General features: G+C 48.2%; 1 protein-coding gene across 1 annotated transcript in view; it reads right to left on the reverse strand.

Annotated features, from left to right (window-relative positions):
* Positions 1-19,147, reverse strand: part of PPL (periplakin) — a 56,585-nt gene that overhangs the window by 25,638 nt on the left and 11,800 nt on the right. The window contains exons 2-7 of the mRNA XM_006262870.4: positions 8,637-8,736; positions 6,902-7,056; positions 5,143-5,263; positions 1,611-1,736; positions 1,073-1,114; positions 563-724 (exon numbers count right to left, since the gene is read on the reverse strand). Coding sequence (XP_006262932.1) covers positions 563-724; positions 1,073-1,114; positions 1,611-1,736; positions 5,143-5,263; positions 6,902-7,056; positions 8,637-8,736 — 706 coding nt within the window. The remainder of the gene's footprint in view (positions 1-562; positions 725-1,072; positions 1,115-1,610; positions 1,737-5,142; positions 5,264-6,901; positions 7,057-8,636; positions 8,737-19,147) is intronic.

Here is a 19,147-nt window from a genome sequence, read left to right on the forward strand (position 1 = left end):
GGATAGGCACCTTTAGTGTCTAATTACAGAGTACTTTTCAGCTGTAGAGCCCAAAGCACTTTACAGAGGAGGTCAGGGAAGTAACTCGTCTGATCTCACCCCCCCAGGGCAATGCGAGAAGCAGCACCCTGGTGTTCTATATCCCAGAAATCCCCTGCCCATTAGGTCTCCCTGCACTGCGGTAACACACACCGTAGGCAGGAGACAGTTGAGAAGGTAGGGGGCTTTGCATGTGCATGGGGGCAAGGACAAATATACAGGTGACCCTCGCCATTCATGGGGGATACATTCTCGTATCCCCCGCGAATGGCGAAATCCGCAAATAAGGCACTGCGTTCATGAACACAATCTGCATTCAGGAACGCAGTGCCCCTGGTGGCTGGGGGGGCACAGCTCTGGCAGTGACAGTGGGAGTGCGGTGGTGGGAGCCCGGTGGCAGCAAGTGCAGAGCTCCCAAGGAGCTCCTGTAAGTGTATAAAGTGTGTTTAAAACGTGGGTTTGGCATTTGCAAATATTTGAAACCGTGAATGCTGAACCCGCAAATAGCGAGGATTTCCTGTACTTCATATTGGCGGCGGCGGCTGGGGTAGTCCAGGTTATGGTCACTCCAGTCATAATTCATCCTGTCCTTTGCCTGCTGGTCCAGCCAGTACAGCTTGTTAGTGCAGCGCTGCATGTAGTCCTCCAGGGAGTTCAAATCCTGCTGCCGCTGCTGGGAGTCTGACTGTCAAAGGCAAAAATACCAGAGTCTCAGGGCTTGACAGTCAGTCGCAGAGATAGGGGACCAGCACCCAGTCCCTGGAAAAACAGCAGATGCCTCAGAGCACACCACACCTTACCCTGGCCCTGTGTCCCCTTCTCCGCTAGGCAAGGAGGCCTCTGGAGGAAGCATTTGAGAACTTCCCTCAGTCAGAGGCGGTGAGGGTCCACACCCACCCAGACATCCTCCTCTCCCTTAGTAAGACCTCTGCGCACACACTGTCCTTCACACACACAGATACCCTCACCCCACCTTCCAGTTCTTTTTATATCACCCCAGATCAGTTGTCTCAGGGCTGAAGGAGGTACTTACCAGCAGCTTCTGATATTTCACCTGGAGGTCACTTTGATATTCCTAAAAGCAAAGGGGAGATGCCAAGCATTAATTGCAGAGATGGTCCCCAGGACAGAAATGGAATGACTTGAGGTCTATAGGGAAAAGGGGGTTGCATCGGGGAGGCACGCTATCTGTTTTCTGACCCATAATAAGTTTTAGGTCCATGTGTGAAACTCAGCTCTGGTTACATGTGTGGATTTTGGATATCCAGGCAGGGAAGAGGCATCTGAATACAGGGTTTGTTTCAGGCCTGTCTCTTGCTGCATGCAGGTGAGGGGCCTGCATTCCCCACTTTACTGACCACCTATCCTTCCCTCTGGATTAGTGTCTCCCAGCCTGTCCTTTCAGTTTCTTTCTCTGCCAGTCTAACAGGCTGCTCTGCATGCCCCTGGGTAGCAAAGTCTAGTTAGTGGCATGGGAGATAGAGGGGGCTGGCATGTGCCACAACAGAGATGGGCAGACAAGACAGGTACACTGAACAGCAGTGTGGACATGAGGGGGATATGGACTCTACCTTGTCCCCTTCCTTGCTGATGTGCGGTCCGATGGCCATCACCTCATTGTGGAAGATGTTGTGCTCTTCCACCTGACTGTTGACAAGCGGCAGGTCGGTCCCAAAGCCCTTGCTGTTCAACAAGTCCTGGGGCACAGAGAAGCTACAATTAGTGACAAGAAGCACCCTGTAGCTTCTGGATGTCTCTGAGAGCATGTTACACTGTGTCCCTGGCATTTCTGAGGTGCCTGCTCCCAAGCACCTCTCCCCACCTCCAAAGGGTGCTGCACCTGGAAATGCTATGAAGCTGCTCATGTCCCTGGCAGCCACTGAAAAATACTGGAGAGAAAGGTCTTAAGAGTGGCTGCAGGAGGGCTTCACCCCCACTTTTCCAGAGTAGGGGCTTGCAAGTGGGAGTGGGCAGCAGAGAGCAGATGCCCTGACTGTGACAGGGACCTCTGTAAACATACCTTGAGAGCAGCTAAACTCCCAGCCTGAACAACTGCCATCTGCATCAAAGCAGACGGGGTGAATGTCTCAGTAGGATCTCTGTGGCTGCAGCACCTAGACAGGGTGTTGTGTGTGCAAGTGGGGAGGAGGGACACTCAGATTTCTGAAAGGCACCAGGGAAGCTGAGCTAGGCCTCCTCTATCCCAACACGCTTGCAGGGGGGGATGGGGGGAGGGGAAAGAACTGGAAGGGCAAGACATTTAGAAGCAGCTCAGCTCCTCTCAGTGTTTAGGGAGCTTATGGGCACCTATACACATGCTCAGGGGGAGGGGGCATTTTTAATTAGAGCAGCTCTCTGGAGTTGCTTTAATTAAAACACCTGCAGCATCTCATGTATTCAGCACCCCGCATTTCAAAATGGCAGTGGGGGTGCTTTAACTAAAGTTAAACCTTTTATTAAAGCATCCCCCATTGCCATTTCGAAACGCAGGGATGCTCAATACACGAGATGCTGCAGCATACTGGAGTGTTCTGATTAGAACTCACCCACAGACTTGATTAATGTAATTAAAATTTGATTAATTGAGCCTGCTCTGATGCATTCTAATCAGAAAGCATTGAGCACAGGTAAAGGTGCCTTATAGCACTGGCTAAGATAAAGGCTATCAAGAGCAGGTGTGGAAATGGCCTGCATACTTCTGTGGCCCAGTGAGCGCTATATAAGGATCAGCCATCAGCAGGCTTCAGCTGCCTGTCCTGTGAGTGACTGGAAGGATTTTTCTGCCTTAATGTCATTGCATGATAGGAACATCCAGGAGGGCTCCCCTGGAGTTATTAGAGGCCAGAGGTCCAACCCATTCTGGTGGTCTCCATGTGCTGACTGGCAGTCTGGGATTTCAGCTCCCTGTGCTCTTTCTTGGAGACCAAGATAAGCCATCTAGGAGTCTGGTCGTTGACTCCCGCAGAAGAAGGCTGTGCCCAGGAATGTGCAGTGGCCAGTGGAAGGGGTGGGTAGCAGGTCCCACCTGAGCACTGAATGCTAATGAGTAGTGCTTGGTATTTCCTGAGCACACTACAAGCAATTGACTGCCAGAGCATCTCCTCTCCCCCAGTACAGGGACCATGACTCTCTGAGGCAGCTGAGCCTGAGCAGTCACTGTGGAACTGCGAAGCCAGCATCACCTCCCCAGTGCAAAGCGCTTGTCAGACAAGCTGAGCTGCCCTTGGCAGGTCAGGCCAATCTGGGGATTTACAAAGTGAAGCTGATGTGGCAATTTGAATAGGAGCAAAACCAATGCCAGGGAGAGACTGGGTGCCTTTTATTTGGCTGGATCCAGCTCTTGAATGCAGTGGGTGGAGTGGGCAGGCTCATTCTGGGAAAGAAGGGTTCCTATCAGTCCTAGTCTCCCTTATCCTCTAAATACAATACAGGGACTTCTCCAATCATGGGGCAGCCACTGCCAGCAGCAAAGGGTGCCTGTAAAGTGCAAGGCAGGGATACAGGCAGACAAGGTTCCTTGGGTGAATTTGATATCTTTTATTAGACCAACCCAAATGGTTGGAGAATAGTTATTAAGCAAGCTTTTGGGTTCAAAAACCCTTCGTCAGGCTAAGGAAGCTGCAGCAGTTGGTGTGTGCTCTTCCTGGATGGAATGAAAAGTAAAGAAGCCAGGGGCTGGGCTGGGGTGGGGAGTCAGTCGCCAGGCAGATTGTAATGTGTCAAAAATCCAATGTCTATGTTTAGTCCCTGATCTCTAGTATCCGGCAGGTTGATGAAATGGAGCTCATAGGCTCGTCTCTGGGATGTGTTGTGTAAAGGCAGGGATACAGCACAGCTCTACAGCTCCCCTTTGAGTAATTCTTCAGAAGCACTAGACCCTCAGCTGATGTAAACCAGCATAACTGCCTCCACTTCAGTGGATCTGCACTGCTTTGTCTCAGCTCCAAATCAGGCCCTTTGTATTTAACTTTAGATGGATAGAGGAGTCTGGTGGGTTGAAGGAAGGGAGAAGGTGCAATAAAAAGGTGATGGGGAAAGCTATGACAGCAGTATCTATTTTCATAGTGCTGATCACATCACCTGTAGTTCTGACAGTATTAGAGAGGAGGCCAGTACCATTCTCCCCATCCCATGGATTGGGGGACTGAGACGCAAGGAAGTGAGGTGACTTGTACAAGATCACCCAGCAGGGCAGGAACAGAGCTGGGGATGGAACCCAGAGTGCTTGAATACCAGATCTGTCATCAGCCTCTAAACCATGCTTGCTCTCTAGGATCTTTGCCACTTCTGCATTGGTGCAAGCAGCTAGGAGCACTGATTTGTACTGATGCAGATTACCCATGTTTCTAACAGGTACAGGTTGCATTGGTGACATGCTGCTTTGCTTTGCTTTGCTGATCTACTTGTGTGAATCTCCACCATGTCTGAATTGCCACTGATCGGAACAGATGTCCTGGACAGGCAAAACCTCAGTTTGGGATAGCTGACCTGTCCATCCTCTGCTCTTTTCCATATCATCCTGGTGTTCCAAAACCATTTGTGTCTTTATTTCACTCCAGTACTGCAAACCATCCTTTTCTGCCCCTGCTCAGTATCAAGATCAGTGATTCTCACCCTGGAGCCCATGAGATCCTTGTAAGAGTATCATGAGGTGCTGCACAATATTACTTTTGGGTGTACAAACACCTACACACGATTCACAAGATAAATCCAGAGATTTCAAATAGGAATCTATAGTGTCAAAAACATTCTGATCTACTGTGGGCTGAGTTCTGTACAATAGAAGAATTGCTCTAAGATTTTTCCATAGTATAAAACAGATGAAATCAGGTTTGAAATAGAGTGCCACTGAATTCAGAAAAGTTATGGAGGGGTGCATGGTGTCTAAAATGGTTGAGAACCACTGGTTTAGATCCATTATGCTGTTCTGCTCCCTGCACTGTTAAGCTACCTTGTTGGTTTTAAGGAGAGCTCCTGGGTGCATTTTTTCCAGGAAGGAAATGAAATCCCCTACCCCATGTGCAAGGTTTTGGGGCAAGTACCAGTGTGCAACGGGGATCCCTGCCACCAGGGGTGGGCATCAGCATGCATAGGTCATCATACCTGCTTCTCATCAATCACCTCTGACCAGTTGACCTGTGGTTCAATCTCCTGTGGGGTGAAGTTGTAGATCTGGTTGTGTTTCAGGCGTAAGTTTGCTACACGTTCCTTCAGCTGCCGGATGCTGCAGAAAGACAAGAGCATTCAGGGTGTGCGGGCTGTGCCTTAGCTGGTGTAGAATTGGTGTCATCAGCTCTTGGTCACACTTTCTCAGACTCCTGCATACAGTATGAGTGCATTGGGAGAGGAAGGTGGGGTGGTCAGAATGCTTTAGTGATCCCAGGGTTACATTCAGCTCCAACCTGGAGACCGTGAGATCCTTGTAGGAGTATTATGGGGTGCTACACAATATTATATCTGGGTGTGCAAACACCTACACATGATTCACAAGATAAATCCAGAGATATTCCCAGTAGCCTGGAGATTATGAGGGGGCAGCTCCCTCCCCACTTAGGTCCTATACTGAGCACAGCCCAGCTAAGCCTAAGGACTCCAGGGCAATAACACCCATACCCACATTATACACGATGCTTGACATGTTGCCACCAAAAGCTGCCAGAGATTCTAACTTTCCCTTTTCAAGTGTTCCTGTGTGGGTGAGAGCAGTTTAGATCATTTACCTCAGCCATCTTGACAGCTTATAAAGCATTTTGCACTTTGCACATGGCAGTCACTGTTCCCATCACTGAAATGCAGCCACTTCTGGGGTAGGAGGCAGCAGCTTCTTAATGACATGCTGCACAGCATGGTAGTCCAGGAAGTGCAGACAAGCTGCAGCTACAGGCTGATGGTAATTACTTGGACTGGGAGCTAGACTCTGCTGACATTCCTGCCCTTATGGGAAGGAAATGTCTAGTGGCAAGGGTTCATGAACCTGATTTCACATCCCATCAGCATCAGCGTGTCTCTAGCACACCAGGCTGATGAAGTGCAGCACTGGCCTAGAGGGAAGAGCACTCCTAACAGAACTATCCTCACCTCAGCACTGCCAACCAGATCTGACACTGCTTGACTAGTGAGAAGTGGCCTAGTTATAGTCAGAGGCCTCGCTATAAAGCTATGCTATATTAAACAACACACTCCTGTAATAGTGCATACACACCCCACCGACCTGGAAAAGGGTTAATAAAGTGTAGCAGTGAGTACTATCAGTGCTGCTTGGTGCACCTGTAGTGGGTGTCCTTCTTGAGGGAAGAGGCTATAAAGGGGAGAACTGCCCTAGTTGAGGCTTATTCAGAAGTGAGTGTAGACTGGCTGTTCTCACCTATGACACATGCCTGGGTGGGACGAGGAACTGAACAGGCCTGTGGCTGTGAGAGCCTCCCTGGAGAAAGGACAGGCCTCAGACTGCACTGTCTGGATTTATTTGGGGCCCGAGGATGTTCGGTAAATCAAGCTACAGCAGGAGGTGCCTGCTCCGAGGGGGAGTGAGGGTTGAAAATGAGCTCAGCTGTGACCAGGACTTCTTTATTTTGGCTTGTTTGGAGCTCTGACTCTGGCCTGGCTCTCTGGGAGGTAGTAATGGGTATCTGCCTCTTGTAGTGACCTGCTGGGAAGAGGCTGAAGGAGAATGGCTGCAGCACTGCGTCCTACTACAAGGAAGTACAAAGAGAGTGAGGACCTGAGGATGTTCCCTAGAAGGTGTTGCAGAAATCCCTGCTGGCTCTAAGGAGAGGACAGAGGCACTGCTCAAAACAAGTCCACACAAGCATCATCCATTCTGGTCAGACCCCAATACGGATTTCCCCTCCCCTGAACTCACTCTTCTGTGATCATGTCGCCTTGTGGGTGTTTCATGTGCCTGGCAACTGCTGCATCACCATCCAAAACGTAGAGGAGTTTGTCTGATTCTGTTAGCTTGCGTGCTGTGATGTCCTTGTATTGAGCAGGCTGGCTAGCCTTGATCTTGTGTAAGTCCTTTGGAAGTGGTAAGAAGAAAAAAGTGAGCCTGCTGAAATTGGGACCAACCGAATGGCTGAAGGACAAGCTGGCTGAAAAGCATTCAACATGCAGTGCTGCTAAATATGTGGTTGGACTGAGTGCATTGGTGGGGAGGGTATAAGGAAGTGGGGTACCTGTGAATGACACTAACCACCACACAACTTCCCTAGCACAAATACGTTTGAGGTCCTGCCCACAAACATCTGCTTGGGAAAGCTGGTCTCTAGCTGGACTTTGCTCCAAGTTACTCCTGGTCTTTCCTTTTCTATCTATATTAATATGTATTTGCTTTCTTGTTATGCATGCAAGCTCTCAAGGCAAAGCTGTAGCTGACCATGATTGTATTTCCTTTAAATGAATCGCATCACAGGTTTACTGGGATGTGCTGTGGAGACAAGACTCCACAAAGAGCTGGCTTCCAGCTTCTTCTCTATACTACTACTACTACTACTTCTGTATACTAGGACTCCTAGGAACCCTTCTTCAAGGTATTGGTAACCAGGGTCTAAGGGTGTACCTTTCTGTCTATGTATCACTCCACTTATGCCTAGCAATAAGTCCTAATACTGGTGGCATTAGGCATATGCTCCCTTGGATGGACTTCAAATGCAGTAAGGGCCCACTTGGAGAGGACAGTCTGCTCTTGCTGTTTACATAGAACAGTAACCAACAGGGAGTTTTTAATGCAGGATCTGGTAGATCCGAAAGTAAGGTCTGCAATTTAAATAATTTTAACAAAACCAAATGGGACTAGAAATACATTAAGGGACTTTAGTTCCAGTTGAAAGGTTTGTGTGTTTTGGGAAAGGGTATTTATTTAAGGGTTTGGATAGGTTGGCTAAATACTCCTCTCTGGACTGTGAAATCTCCTACCTCTCAGGGGTGTCGTGGTTGCTTAGAAATGGCAAGTGGATGAAACTGTAAATGGAAAGTGAAAGTATGCAGTGCAGCTTCACTGTCCCAGCTGGGTGAAATGTAAATGCAAACACCACACAAAGCTATGCCTGTACAGGACTGTGGGCATTTCTGCAACTTAATGTTCTCAGGTTTTGTCATCACAGAGCAGGGGAAGCAGTAGGAGCACCGGGAGGGGAGAGGCTGATGGGTACAAGAAGAATTGTGCATGATCAGGTCTGAGCCAAGAGCTCAGTGAGGATTGAAAAGCTACGTGCAATGGAGCAAGTGTTTTTCTTAAATAAAGAAAACCTGCAGTCAAAGTTAGAACAAGTAGGAGGATGGGGGGAAGGGGTGCATTGACAGAGGGTAAGGGTGGTTAGCTGAGCATGCATGGCAAAAAGGAAGTGGATGGAGATTAGATGCAGGCAAGGAGCTGAGCAGCCTTACAGATGGTAGGGGTGGGGAACAGTGGATGCCAGACTGTGTTTGTAGGGGACCCTGAGCAGAGAGTAATGCACAGCTGGAGAGTGGGTGGCTGGGAAGGGCCATGTGAACTATTAGGTGCACCTGGAGGAACATGGATGGGTGGAGGAGTGGGTTTGTGGGAAGGGCTTGAGCTGGGGGGTAGGGGGGACACTGCACAGGTGCCTGTTTCTTACGTTTTGCATCCGGGAGTCAGCCTCCACAATGTTTTTTTCCACCTGGTCTGCATTTTTCTGCAGTCGCTCTATGAGTTCGGAGAGTTCCTTGTTGGAGATGCTGTGGGGAGAGAGGAGTGGGAGGTTGGTCATTACAGGATTGTAAAGGGGAAGAACCATCTCCTGTGATGCTGCCAGACTTGTTCCAGGCCTGGCCTCACTCGGGGTGGCTGTGAGCCAGTCCTGATCTTCCTGTACAGCAAACCTGACCCCAACTCCGTGTGTGGGGGAGCATGGCACTGAGCCCTGCTCTGCCTGCCAGGCACTGCAGCTGCACATGACTCACTGGTGCCTTTCTAATACTTTCCAAAATACTGGGCTGCTCCAACAGGAGGGGACTTGTACAAGGTGGGGGGGTGGATGGGTGGGTGAGTATTGCTTGGGCAGGGAGTATGTCCCCCCCTCAATGCCAGAACAGGCTCTATCTTAAGAGTTGGGACTGCAACTAGAGAGGGCCAGGGATAGTGTGACAGCTGGATGGAAGAGCAGGGTCTCAGGTGTAGAATATGGAGAGCTGTGTTGAGCCCTGATCAGGGAAGTGCAGCACAGAGGACCCAGAACTATGTGAGTGAAGGCAGAAATGCCCATTCGTTAAGGCTGCATCATGGGCACATCACCCCCACCTACTCTCTGCCTTCCCCAGAGACACACCAGGGAGGCAGTGGTGTAACCTGGAGCCAAAGTGAAAGCTCCCTTTCCTTCTCCTGTTAATCAGATCCCTTGTTTGGCCCCAAAAGGCAGGGCTCTACAGGGGACCTATGTGGGGGACTGAATGTTACAAGGCCACTTCTCTGGATCTGGGGGGAGGAGTGAGCTTACTGAGGTTGAAGAGAGTAATTTCTCTAGCCTCTGGAGACGAGCACACGGGTCCTTGGCTGGGAGATTCTGGGGTGACTCCAGTGCCATCCATGGAGCAATAGCGACTTGTACCCACTGAGGATGTCACCCACTGTAAACTGGAGGAGGCCCGTGCTGGTGGCCAGGCCCTCCACCCAACTTACCTGGGCAGTGCAGTGGCTGTGTGCCCCTCTTACAGGTTATCACAATGGAGGCTTCAAACTGGAGCACAGGTAGCAACTTTGCCAGGAGAGATGAAAAGGGGCTCTGGCTGAGCTGACAAGATCCATACCCAGCAGACCCCAGCAAAAGCTGCAATCAGCGCATCCCACACTCTAGCCCTAAGAGGCTTGTGCTGAGGCTGTTTGAGATGCACGCCTGGTCCCTGGTGCACCTCATAGCTTGTTGGGGAGATGACCATCCTGCCCTGTACCTAGGTTTGATAGCCACCATCTCTAACTGCCAAAGCATGTGGTATGAACAGCTACCAGGAGCAGCACTGCATGTTTCCACAGTTTTAAATGTAATGCATCAGCAGTGTGAATAGCTCAGTGGCTATTCCCAACAGGCTGCAAAGTGGGATATACAGAGGCTGGGGGTGAGTATGTATTTTGGGGGAACCCTTGCTATTTAGGGCTCCCCCTGTCACACTGAACCTGACTCCTTAGGAGAAGGACATTGGCCTGCGAGGTAAGTGGTTGTTATCTAAACCAAACAGAGGGAGACGGGGCTACCTGCTTTCTCCGGGTGGATTGTTAACCCCAGAGTGCTCTTGTCATTGTGAGGCTCTGGCAGAGTGGTTAACCTTGCACACAAGACTAACCGTGCTGATTTCAGTGGAACAGCTGGCTGCACAGTTGTAGGCAAAGAGCAGTCCACGGGCTGGATGCGGCCCACCAGGCCATTCTATCTGGCCCACAAGGCCCCTAAAAAATTTAGAAAATTAATATTAATCTGCCCTGGGCTGCCTGTCATGTGGCCCTTGATGGTTTGCCAAAACTCAGTAAGCGGCCCTCCGCCCAAAATAATTGCCCGCCCCTACAGTAACAAGAGTTACACACTGATTATGGGAACAGGATCAGGCCCCAGCTGACCTCCCACTGCCTGGCTGTACCTGAAGGATGCTTTCCAAGCCCCAGTGTCAATCGGTGCTCAGGCCGGGGGCCAGCAGCGCAACTTGCAGTGAGGTGTGTCTTCCTGTCAACTTGAGGATCTTGTTGGTCTAGTTAGGGCGCTTGTCTCCCGTGAGTGAATATACACCCTTCTGGGAGGGAGGGAAGGAGTGGTTTCAGGCATGGGTGTAGTCTTTATGGCACTCTGGTAACCACCCAAGAAAGCAGCATGGTCTGAACTGTAGCTATTTACCCAAGGTGGGTTAGAGCTGCCATTTTGAGCTTGCTGCACCAAGGTGCAAGTGGTTGCATAATGTACAGAGCACCAGTAAACCAGTGTCAAGGTTCTCCTCTTGCTTGGCACCCCCTTGGGTCCCAGTGGTGTGAGTGAGGGGAGCACTCACCCCTGCTGTCAATAAGCCACAGTCATAGGCAACTTGTTGATTCTCCAGAGCCCTGGGACCCTGGAGTGATGCGCCAGCCAAGTGGACCCCAAGGCATAGCTGCAAACCAAGGTTCAAGTCTGGGCTTACCCCTGTGCTGACAGGACTCTGGTTGGCAGGGGCCAGGAAGGGGTCCAGGGGCTGGTTTGGCCCCTGACTAGAGTTCTACCTTGTACCACAGCTGCCATGGCTGGCTGGCTGGGTGGCTGCACCACCTGAGAATAACTTGGGCCTTGGAATACCTAATACACCAAGTGTAATAAGAAGCACCATCAGATGGGTGGAACAGAGCTGGCTGTGTTGGCTCTGAAGGAAAGTGATCTAAGGACATTACTTGGTGTGGGCAAAAGCAGACTGTATAGCGGCTTTTTCGACATTGTGTTAGCTGGGCCAGTGCAGCGTGCCTTCTGTGAAAGTGTGAATTTGCCTTGGTGTATGGACAAATGAGGCACCTAGGAGTCCATCTTAATTCTTGAATCTGTTGTCAGCTTTACAGCTGCCCTTCTGGGTGTCAGACTGTGACCTGCTGATGCCTAACCCAACATGTTCAGCTCTGACCATCGACAAGATTTCCATTTCCGCTCCAAAACCACCAAAATGCTTCATAAGTGGGAGACAGGGACCATTTCACCCAGCCCTGCAATCGTAGCAACAACACCATGCTGTCCAGCAACTGCAGACAAGAGATGAAGAATCCAGCACCCACTTAGTTTGGGGGCGTAATTTAGCAAGGCAGGGCATGATGACCTGAACTGGCACGCTGTCCTACCCCCATGGAAAAATACTACAGGCTCTCTAGTGATCCCAGGGGCTTTTACAAAAGACCAGCACAAGGTACTGAGCAGAGCAGAGAATGGGGCATGGGAAGCCCTAAATTAGAGCATTGTTTCCAGTAGGAGTTTACTGTATGGTTTTAGGCAAAGCACTTAATTTGCCCTAACCCGAGTCCCATATAAAATTGGAGATTAGAGTCCATACATCATTAGGGTAGTGACAGGATTACCCATTATATAGTGTTTTGCAAATCTTAATAGCTCATAACTTCCAGTAGCTAAGACCAGCTGTATGGTACCTCTGGCAGCATAATGTCACAGTATGTCATGCCGGGATGCGGGTTGCTGCAGAGTTGGATTGAAAAGCCCTGGTGCTTTAAGCCACATCCTGCAGCAGTTTCAGGCCAACATCAGCACTTACACAATACATGAAAGAGTCACTGATGAAGGTGACCAGGTTGCAGGCCAGTGCAGCATGTAGGCAAGACCATCCACAAAGGTAATCATGGGACCACAATGTGGAACATGAGCTAATACTCCCTTGTTTCAGAACCAGTTTCTCATTAGCCCGAAGTGCTCCAATGCCTGATTCCGAAATACCCACTTGCTACAGGCAGAGGAAAGAACAGCAGTGACCTGCCAGACTCCACACACCAAGTCGGACTTTTACCTGACACTGCCAAGGTCTTTGTGGATGCAGTGCCCTTCCTCTATAGATGGGACCCCCATTAGCACCAGTGGCTTCAAGACAGCAGGTAGTAGAAGTCATTCCTGCAGCAGTGACTTCTGAACTCTCTCCATTTGTGATCCCACTTACTCAGATGACTCCTTGCAAGTCCACACACACACACAAATATCTCTGCGATTCACAGGGGGCAGGGACTTACTGCACCTCAGCTGTGCTTAGACCACCAATTACCCCATAGTGGCTGCATCCACAAAAGACACTGACTGCGCAGTAGCTTGTTACTACTGCTCAGTAGTGTCACATGGCATGAAGCGTGATGCAACACTACTGCGCAGTAGTAATGAGCTACTGAACAGTCAGCATCACTAAAAAGCCGTTCGGGGATGCTACTGTGCAGTAACTCTGGTTACTGCGCAGTCATTTAGTACTTTTATATGCCAGTACTAAATGACTGCACAATAACAACTGAACAGTCAGCATCTCGTGTAGACTTGGCCAGTGAGAACTAAAACAGTTGTTTACCCCTGAGTCGAACACGGTTAAATTGTCTAGTTTAATTCTCACTGGGATAACAGCTATTCCTAGTAAAGACCTGCCTGCCCAGTAACTGCAGACATCAGAGTCCACGGGGCTTGCTGCCACATTCTAAATGTTGAGTGACTTTATAGATGCAAGCCCTAAGAGTGTGCATGCAACACAGAGCATGCATCGCAGACAACTAGGGGCCTGAGCACAGTCAGCATGGGATGCAAACAGTCCCCCAGGAGTGTAAAATTAGTGATGAGTGAGTCAGCAGAACCATTCAGCTCCCTGCTCACTCCCCATCCTTTTAAATCCTGCTGCACCAGCAGGATTCATTCAGCAGCTGGTGTACACACATAATAGCATTTCTCCCTAGGCAGTGCCTAGTTCATCTTCCTCTTGGGAAGACTCAGTCATCGGAATACCACTGGCTGGTATGGGTTGCCAGCACCCATCACCATCTTTCCATTTAGCATCTCTTGATTAAAAATGCCTTATTGCAGGTACACACCCTTTCATAGCAGCAGAAAATGAATGGAATGCAAAAGAAGAAAATAACCTTGTGTTTGACTTTCAGGCGGGTTACATGATATTAATAATTCTAAGCTAGATGGGGCACTTTTAATAAGATAGAACCAGGTTCTTAGAGCAGCTATATGTATAAAATGCAGTTGTCCCTCAAGCCTGTTAGACTCAAAGGTCTCTGCGGAAAATGTCAGCTCTTAGCTTGCACATATGTCAGTTGATTTTTTTTTTCTTTTCTTTTTTTTTGAGTTAGGCACTTTTGAAAATTCTACCTAACTGCATGTTTAGATATATCTAAATTCCTTTAAAAATCTGATGCCTGAAAATGGGATCTAGGCTCCCATGTGCTTAAAAATGTTACCCTTAGTTGTTTGCATTCACCTACACCCTTAGTTGTTTGCATTCACCAGTTAGGCAATAGGAGCAGACTCTGGGAAGTTCAAACCATTGGTTTCAAACTGTAAAGCCAATGGTAAATTTGCAGCCCAGCAACTGCTGTGGATTTAATGAACTGTCTGCTCAAGGAGGGATAATCCTTACTGTATGTTTTAAATAGTTCATGTTCAAGCACAAACCAGCCCTGCAAACCTAGAGCATGCTTATCTCAAACTACTATAGGTCTTATTTGCTCCTGGGAAAGGGTTCCTGAGTGTATGGTGAGCCAAGGGAGGGCCTGGGAAAAGAGGCCGTGCCTTCTGCATGTCACCTTTTGGTGTATGTGGTTTTCCGCTAAGAGCAAAGATTCCTTTAGAGAATATCTATTTAGTGTGCTAGGAAAAGCCCCTGCTAGTCAGTGATAGAAACAAATAAGGAGTTTCTTCTCCCCTGTTGGCAGTGCTGCCTCTGACCTTGATTTCCATGGAATTCGCTCTGTGTGAGGAGTTGATTAGATTAGGGAGGATTACAGGCTCTGTCTAGTAATGTAAAGCAGCGCTCTTTGCAAACAAGCCCAAATACTGCTGAGCAGCCCAGTTCAATTGATATTCAGGGTGATGAAGAACTGATTGGAGGCATCGATTATTGGGTAATCTATTTCACTGTGTTTGAGTCTTAGCAAGAATACAAGTGTGCCTTTATTTAATGTAATAGATGGTGAGAACTGATGTCAAATGCATTGCATGAATAACAGTGAAGGCAGTAAAGAATTCCAGAAGCTAAAGAAGGGGATAGGGAACCAGGACTTCTAGACCAGGTACCAGTTCTCTGCATGACCTTAGGTGAGTCATGAGGGCTAAGTACAGATAGTCAAAAAAAAAAAAAGCACAAGGCTGAATTAATTCAGTCTTTGCAGGTTAGTCTACACTACAGAGATTAAACTGAGAAACAACTGGGCAAACATTCACTTCTGATTCAGGAAATGCTGCCACAATCTGCAGTGGTAACTCAGGCCAGAAGCCAGGGGGCACTAAAGCACGGCTCTCTGGCATATAGCCAGAATAGGCTGTGTGTTTGCTTCCTCTTCCTGCTGCCCCCAAGGTCTCTGGGATTTCCAGTCATTTAGCAGGAATGCTGTAACTAGTGAAGTGCATGGGATTGTTTGCTGACTAACAGGACTTTCTATCTAGTCCCAGTGAGGTGTGATTTAACATTTTAGATAAAGCTGTGCCATGGCCAGAAACTCCGTATCATGGACAATTTAAAAGATTCTGGCATTTGCCTTTGGTCTGAAAGGAATGAAAAAAAGCAAACTTAGAAATTCTCTGGGAAAGAAGGCGAAAAAATGTCTGGCAGCCATGGAAACACCTTGTTGCGATTTCACCTCTTAGTATAACTTAACATGCAACATAGCAGTAAGAAACAAATGAACCATCCTTTCTAAACAGATAAGGGATGCACCAATCAGTGCCATAAAGCTGCAAGTGCAAAGGATTTAGTGCCAAGAGACTGCCCAGCTCCCTGATGTGCTGCCTGCTCAGGGGAGTGTCTGAAGAGTACAACTGAACTCTGTCCTCTGCTGAGATGCTCTCTCAGATTAGAGAACAGTCTCCTCTTTGTCTCATCACATAGTGAGTGTACAACACAGGCCAAGGCCTGAGCTTGGGGTTTATCATGGTTCTTGCCAGTGGGAACTTGTCATACAGTCCTTACTGGCAAATAGCGCCCTCCTGCAGTGAAACCGTAAAGGTGGCTCGGGTCCCTGACAGCCTTGATTATGTTTGAACAAGGGTTTCCACACCCTCCCCACCATGAAATAAGCTTCAGGGTCTACCCTGAAACTCTACTAGTTCCTCAGTTTGAACTAGGGAGTAAGGCCATACACAGAGGGCTGGTACGGCCTCACTAGCAGTGTGTCCCTGTTGCTGCTCCCATGCTTCCACCAGGCTCTACTGGAAAGTCTCGGCATGGAACGTGGCCATCCCTGTCGCCTCATCTTTAATAGGGTCCCCCAGTTTGGAGGCAGCTTCTGGGAACAAGTAATAGACTCCTCAGGGTGGTTAAAAGTGGATGGTGTGCCTTTTGCTGCACTTGTAAGTCATCCTAATTTAGGGCTGTTCCTACAGCCAGTCTGCTCAGGCCACCCTCCTTTCCCCTTTCCCTAAAGAGCCCTACACAGGCTCCAAGGAAATGGATGCAACTGTAATGTAACTTATTCCCTCTGCATGGGAGATAGTAGATCCAGGCACAGAGGGATCCCTTCCCATCTGGCCTGAAGAAAGATCATTGGGCCTGGCTCTACATGGGGGAGAAAGAGATCATGCAGTCTTTCATACAATGAACTCATTAGTCATCTGCAAAGGCAGAAACTCTCTTTACACTATCGAAAGTCTAGCCACTGAGGAAGATTCCCTAATAAGCCAATACCAGGGGGCCTCCCAAGGTGGGAGTTTTGATCAAGCTGTTGAGATGCAAGGGCCAAAAATTGACCTTTTGTAGGGAGGGCTGTCAGCCTATAGTTTGAGGTCAAATCTCCCCCTTAGATGGCCACTGAAGTCCATGTAAGAAGAGAAACTGTCCAGTAACCCATAAGCATTTTTTGGGGGGGTGGTGGGGGGGTGGGGAGGGTTATTGAAGCTATGTAACTAGCAAAAGGAAAGTGAATCTTGCAAAGCTAATCTGAACCAGGTAAGAAACTGCTTCCAGGTGGTGTTTGCATCTCTCTGCTACTTGCTCCTTTGCTTCCCCAGAGTTAAGTGCTTTACCTACCACCCAGGTATCAACCACCTGCAGGTAAAGTAGGCAGGAGACCCTTGGTTTCAGTGGAATAACTCTAATCGCACCATCTGAGGATTCAACCCAAGGGAATCTTCCATGGTTTGTAAGGCGACATTTATAGGAGATCCCCTAACCCGAAATTCCTTCAGCCCTCCACTGCATGTTCTTGCCACATTTCACACAAAGGTGGCTATGCTGCTTGAGGACTGGCCCCTCAGAAGAGTGCACATATGTGGCAGTGGATCAAGCTGTCCTTTGCAGACTTCCAAAAGATTTAAGGAGGCACAGTAAAAGTAGAATTGATTGGTAAAATATATTTTTCCCCTCTAGAAAACAGAGATAAACATGAATTACGTTTTTTTTCTTTCTTTCTTTTTGAAGTTTTTCTATACAAAATGTCAACAGCTTATATAAAAAAAAACAAGGCATTTGTTTGAAAAATGGGGAGGATGGAGTAGTGTGTTCCATTTTTAAACCAAAAAAACCCCTAACTTTTCAGGAAAGAGCACACTTCTCATGGACTTTTTGTTCAGTAAATGCAGTTTTCAAGCCAATTTGTTGAGAGAATTTTGACAAGCTGATACTTGAAGTGTGGTTTCTGAGTAGACTAGGAACACAAAGTCACTCTAGATAATCAGGAGTATAAGTGAATGTAGCGTTTTTATTTGTTTTGTGTTTTTTAAATACTTCTGGGTTCATCTCAAGTTACTATAATAAGGATGGTTAAATGGAGTTGGGTCAGATGTTTAATTTATTTAAGCCAATCTCTGGTTGTGGAGAGACAGGAAAGGTTAGGAAGAAATCTCTCTGAATGGTAGCTGAATAATGCTGCTGGCTTTGTCCTGGGCTTTGCAACATCTGGTACTGGCCACTACTGAAAACTTGAGTCTGGAGTAACTGGACCTCCAATTGTGATCCAGCTTTGCAGTGGTTGTTTTCCTGAATGTGAGTTTCTGGATCAACGAGGACACTGCTCATTAACTGCTGTTTGGTGACATGGAAGCCATCTGACATGCTGTCCTTTCAGTAGCATAATTTTATCTCCTCACTTAGAGAGAATACCATGCCTGTTTGATAGCCGACTCCAAACTGTAGTCAGGCTTTGGAAATTAAGGGGAATAGTTCCATGGCAAAGTACATGTAACCACCTCAGCCTTTGTACGAGCAGCCTAAATCTACAGCTCTGCAGCTAATTTATTCTTAGTTTGCCTCTTTCCTATTGAGCGGTTTCATTTAGTCCTCTTATCAGCTAGGAATTCTTTCAAACAAAGATAGTTTCTTTGTACAATAGCAGGATTTGGGGGCAAAGCATTTTGTTTCAACTGATAGAGTGTCCAAAGCCCAGAGGTCAGGTATTTCTGGAATGAGCCACTGTTCACACCCTCTCGTGTGATCCTGCACTCCAGCTCTCTCCTTCATGGCAGGTGCTAAGAGATCCCTGTGGGGACTTCAGTTCTTTTAGCTGAGCTCCCCTTCCCTAACAATGAGGAAGGAGGAGGAGTCTGGGGGGTCTGTAGGTGGGATGTGCAGACAGTGTTTCTGCAGTTTTGTTTGGCCTGTGATCCAACAGAAACCTGAGCTGACTAAATCTGATCCCTCGAGTTGATGGAAAGGTTCCCTGGGAGTTTGATCAGACTTTTTTTATAGGGGATTTGTCACAAAACCTACAGGTTCTGGGTCCTGAGGGGAAGCCATTGCAATCTAATTGAAATGGCCCTGTCTCACCTCTTACTTTAGCTATGGTGGGTGTTGCCAATGACTTTTGCACCCCTATTTGCTGACAGGGTTATTACTGCCGCCTGCTAGAGAAATTCCCACTTGACAGGCTGTGATTGGTGTGTCTCTGCTGTGAATGTATGGAGAGCAGCTCCCATTGTTGTCTATTTACCACTGCTCACTCCAACAGAAGCTGGAGTCTCCAGGGAACTCAGTGTCTGCTCTGTAGCTGAGACTTTAGAGGATTTCCCCAGTTTATGCCAGGATGCCCTTTACGAAGGGAAGTTGTTGAGCCAGTGCAGGAAGATAATTCACCTCCCCACATGGTGTAAAGGGCTTGGGGCCTCCTTGAAGTGGAGGCATTGATATGATGTTGCCTTCTGGCTTTTCACTTCCCTCAGAAAAGTTCCCAGTACATGCAGTGGTCATTCCTTTTTGATGGCAGGAGGCCACGTGTCCATGGGCTGCACCTCAGTGAATTCCTACTTTGCTGAAAGATACTGGAGACTGACCATGACTCCTATTTCTCAGGCAGAACCTGCTGGTCTCCCCCTGCTCCTATGAGCCCTGTTCTCTGTCCCCTGAGCTTGGGTTTTGAACTGCGGGAACATTGTAACCAACAAGCTCCATGCCTTTGTCAGGTAGGAAAGCTATTTGTGAAGAACTAATTCTATTGGCTAATAGAGGTAAGGCCATATTGGAT

The sequence above is a fragment of the Alligator mississippiensis genome, chromosome 13 (genome assembly GCF_030867095.1).
Source record: "Alligator mississippiensis isolate rAllMis1 chromosome 13, rAllMis1, whole genome shotgun sequence".
NCBI lineage: Eukaryota > Metazoa > Chordata > Crocodylia > Alligatoridae > Alligator > Alligator mississippiensis.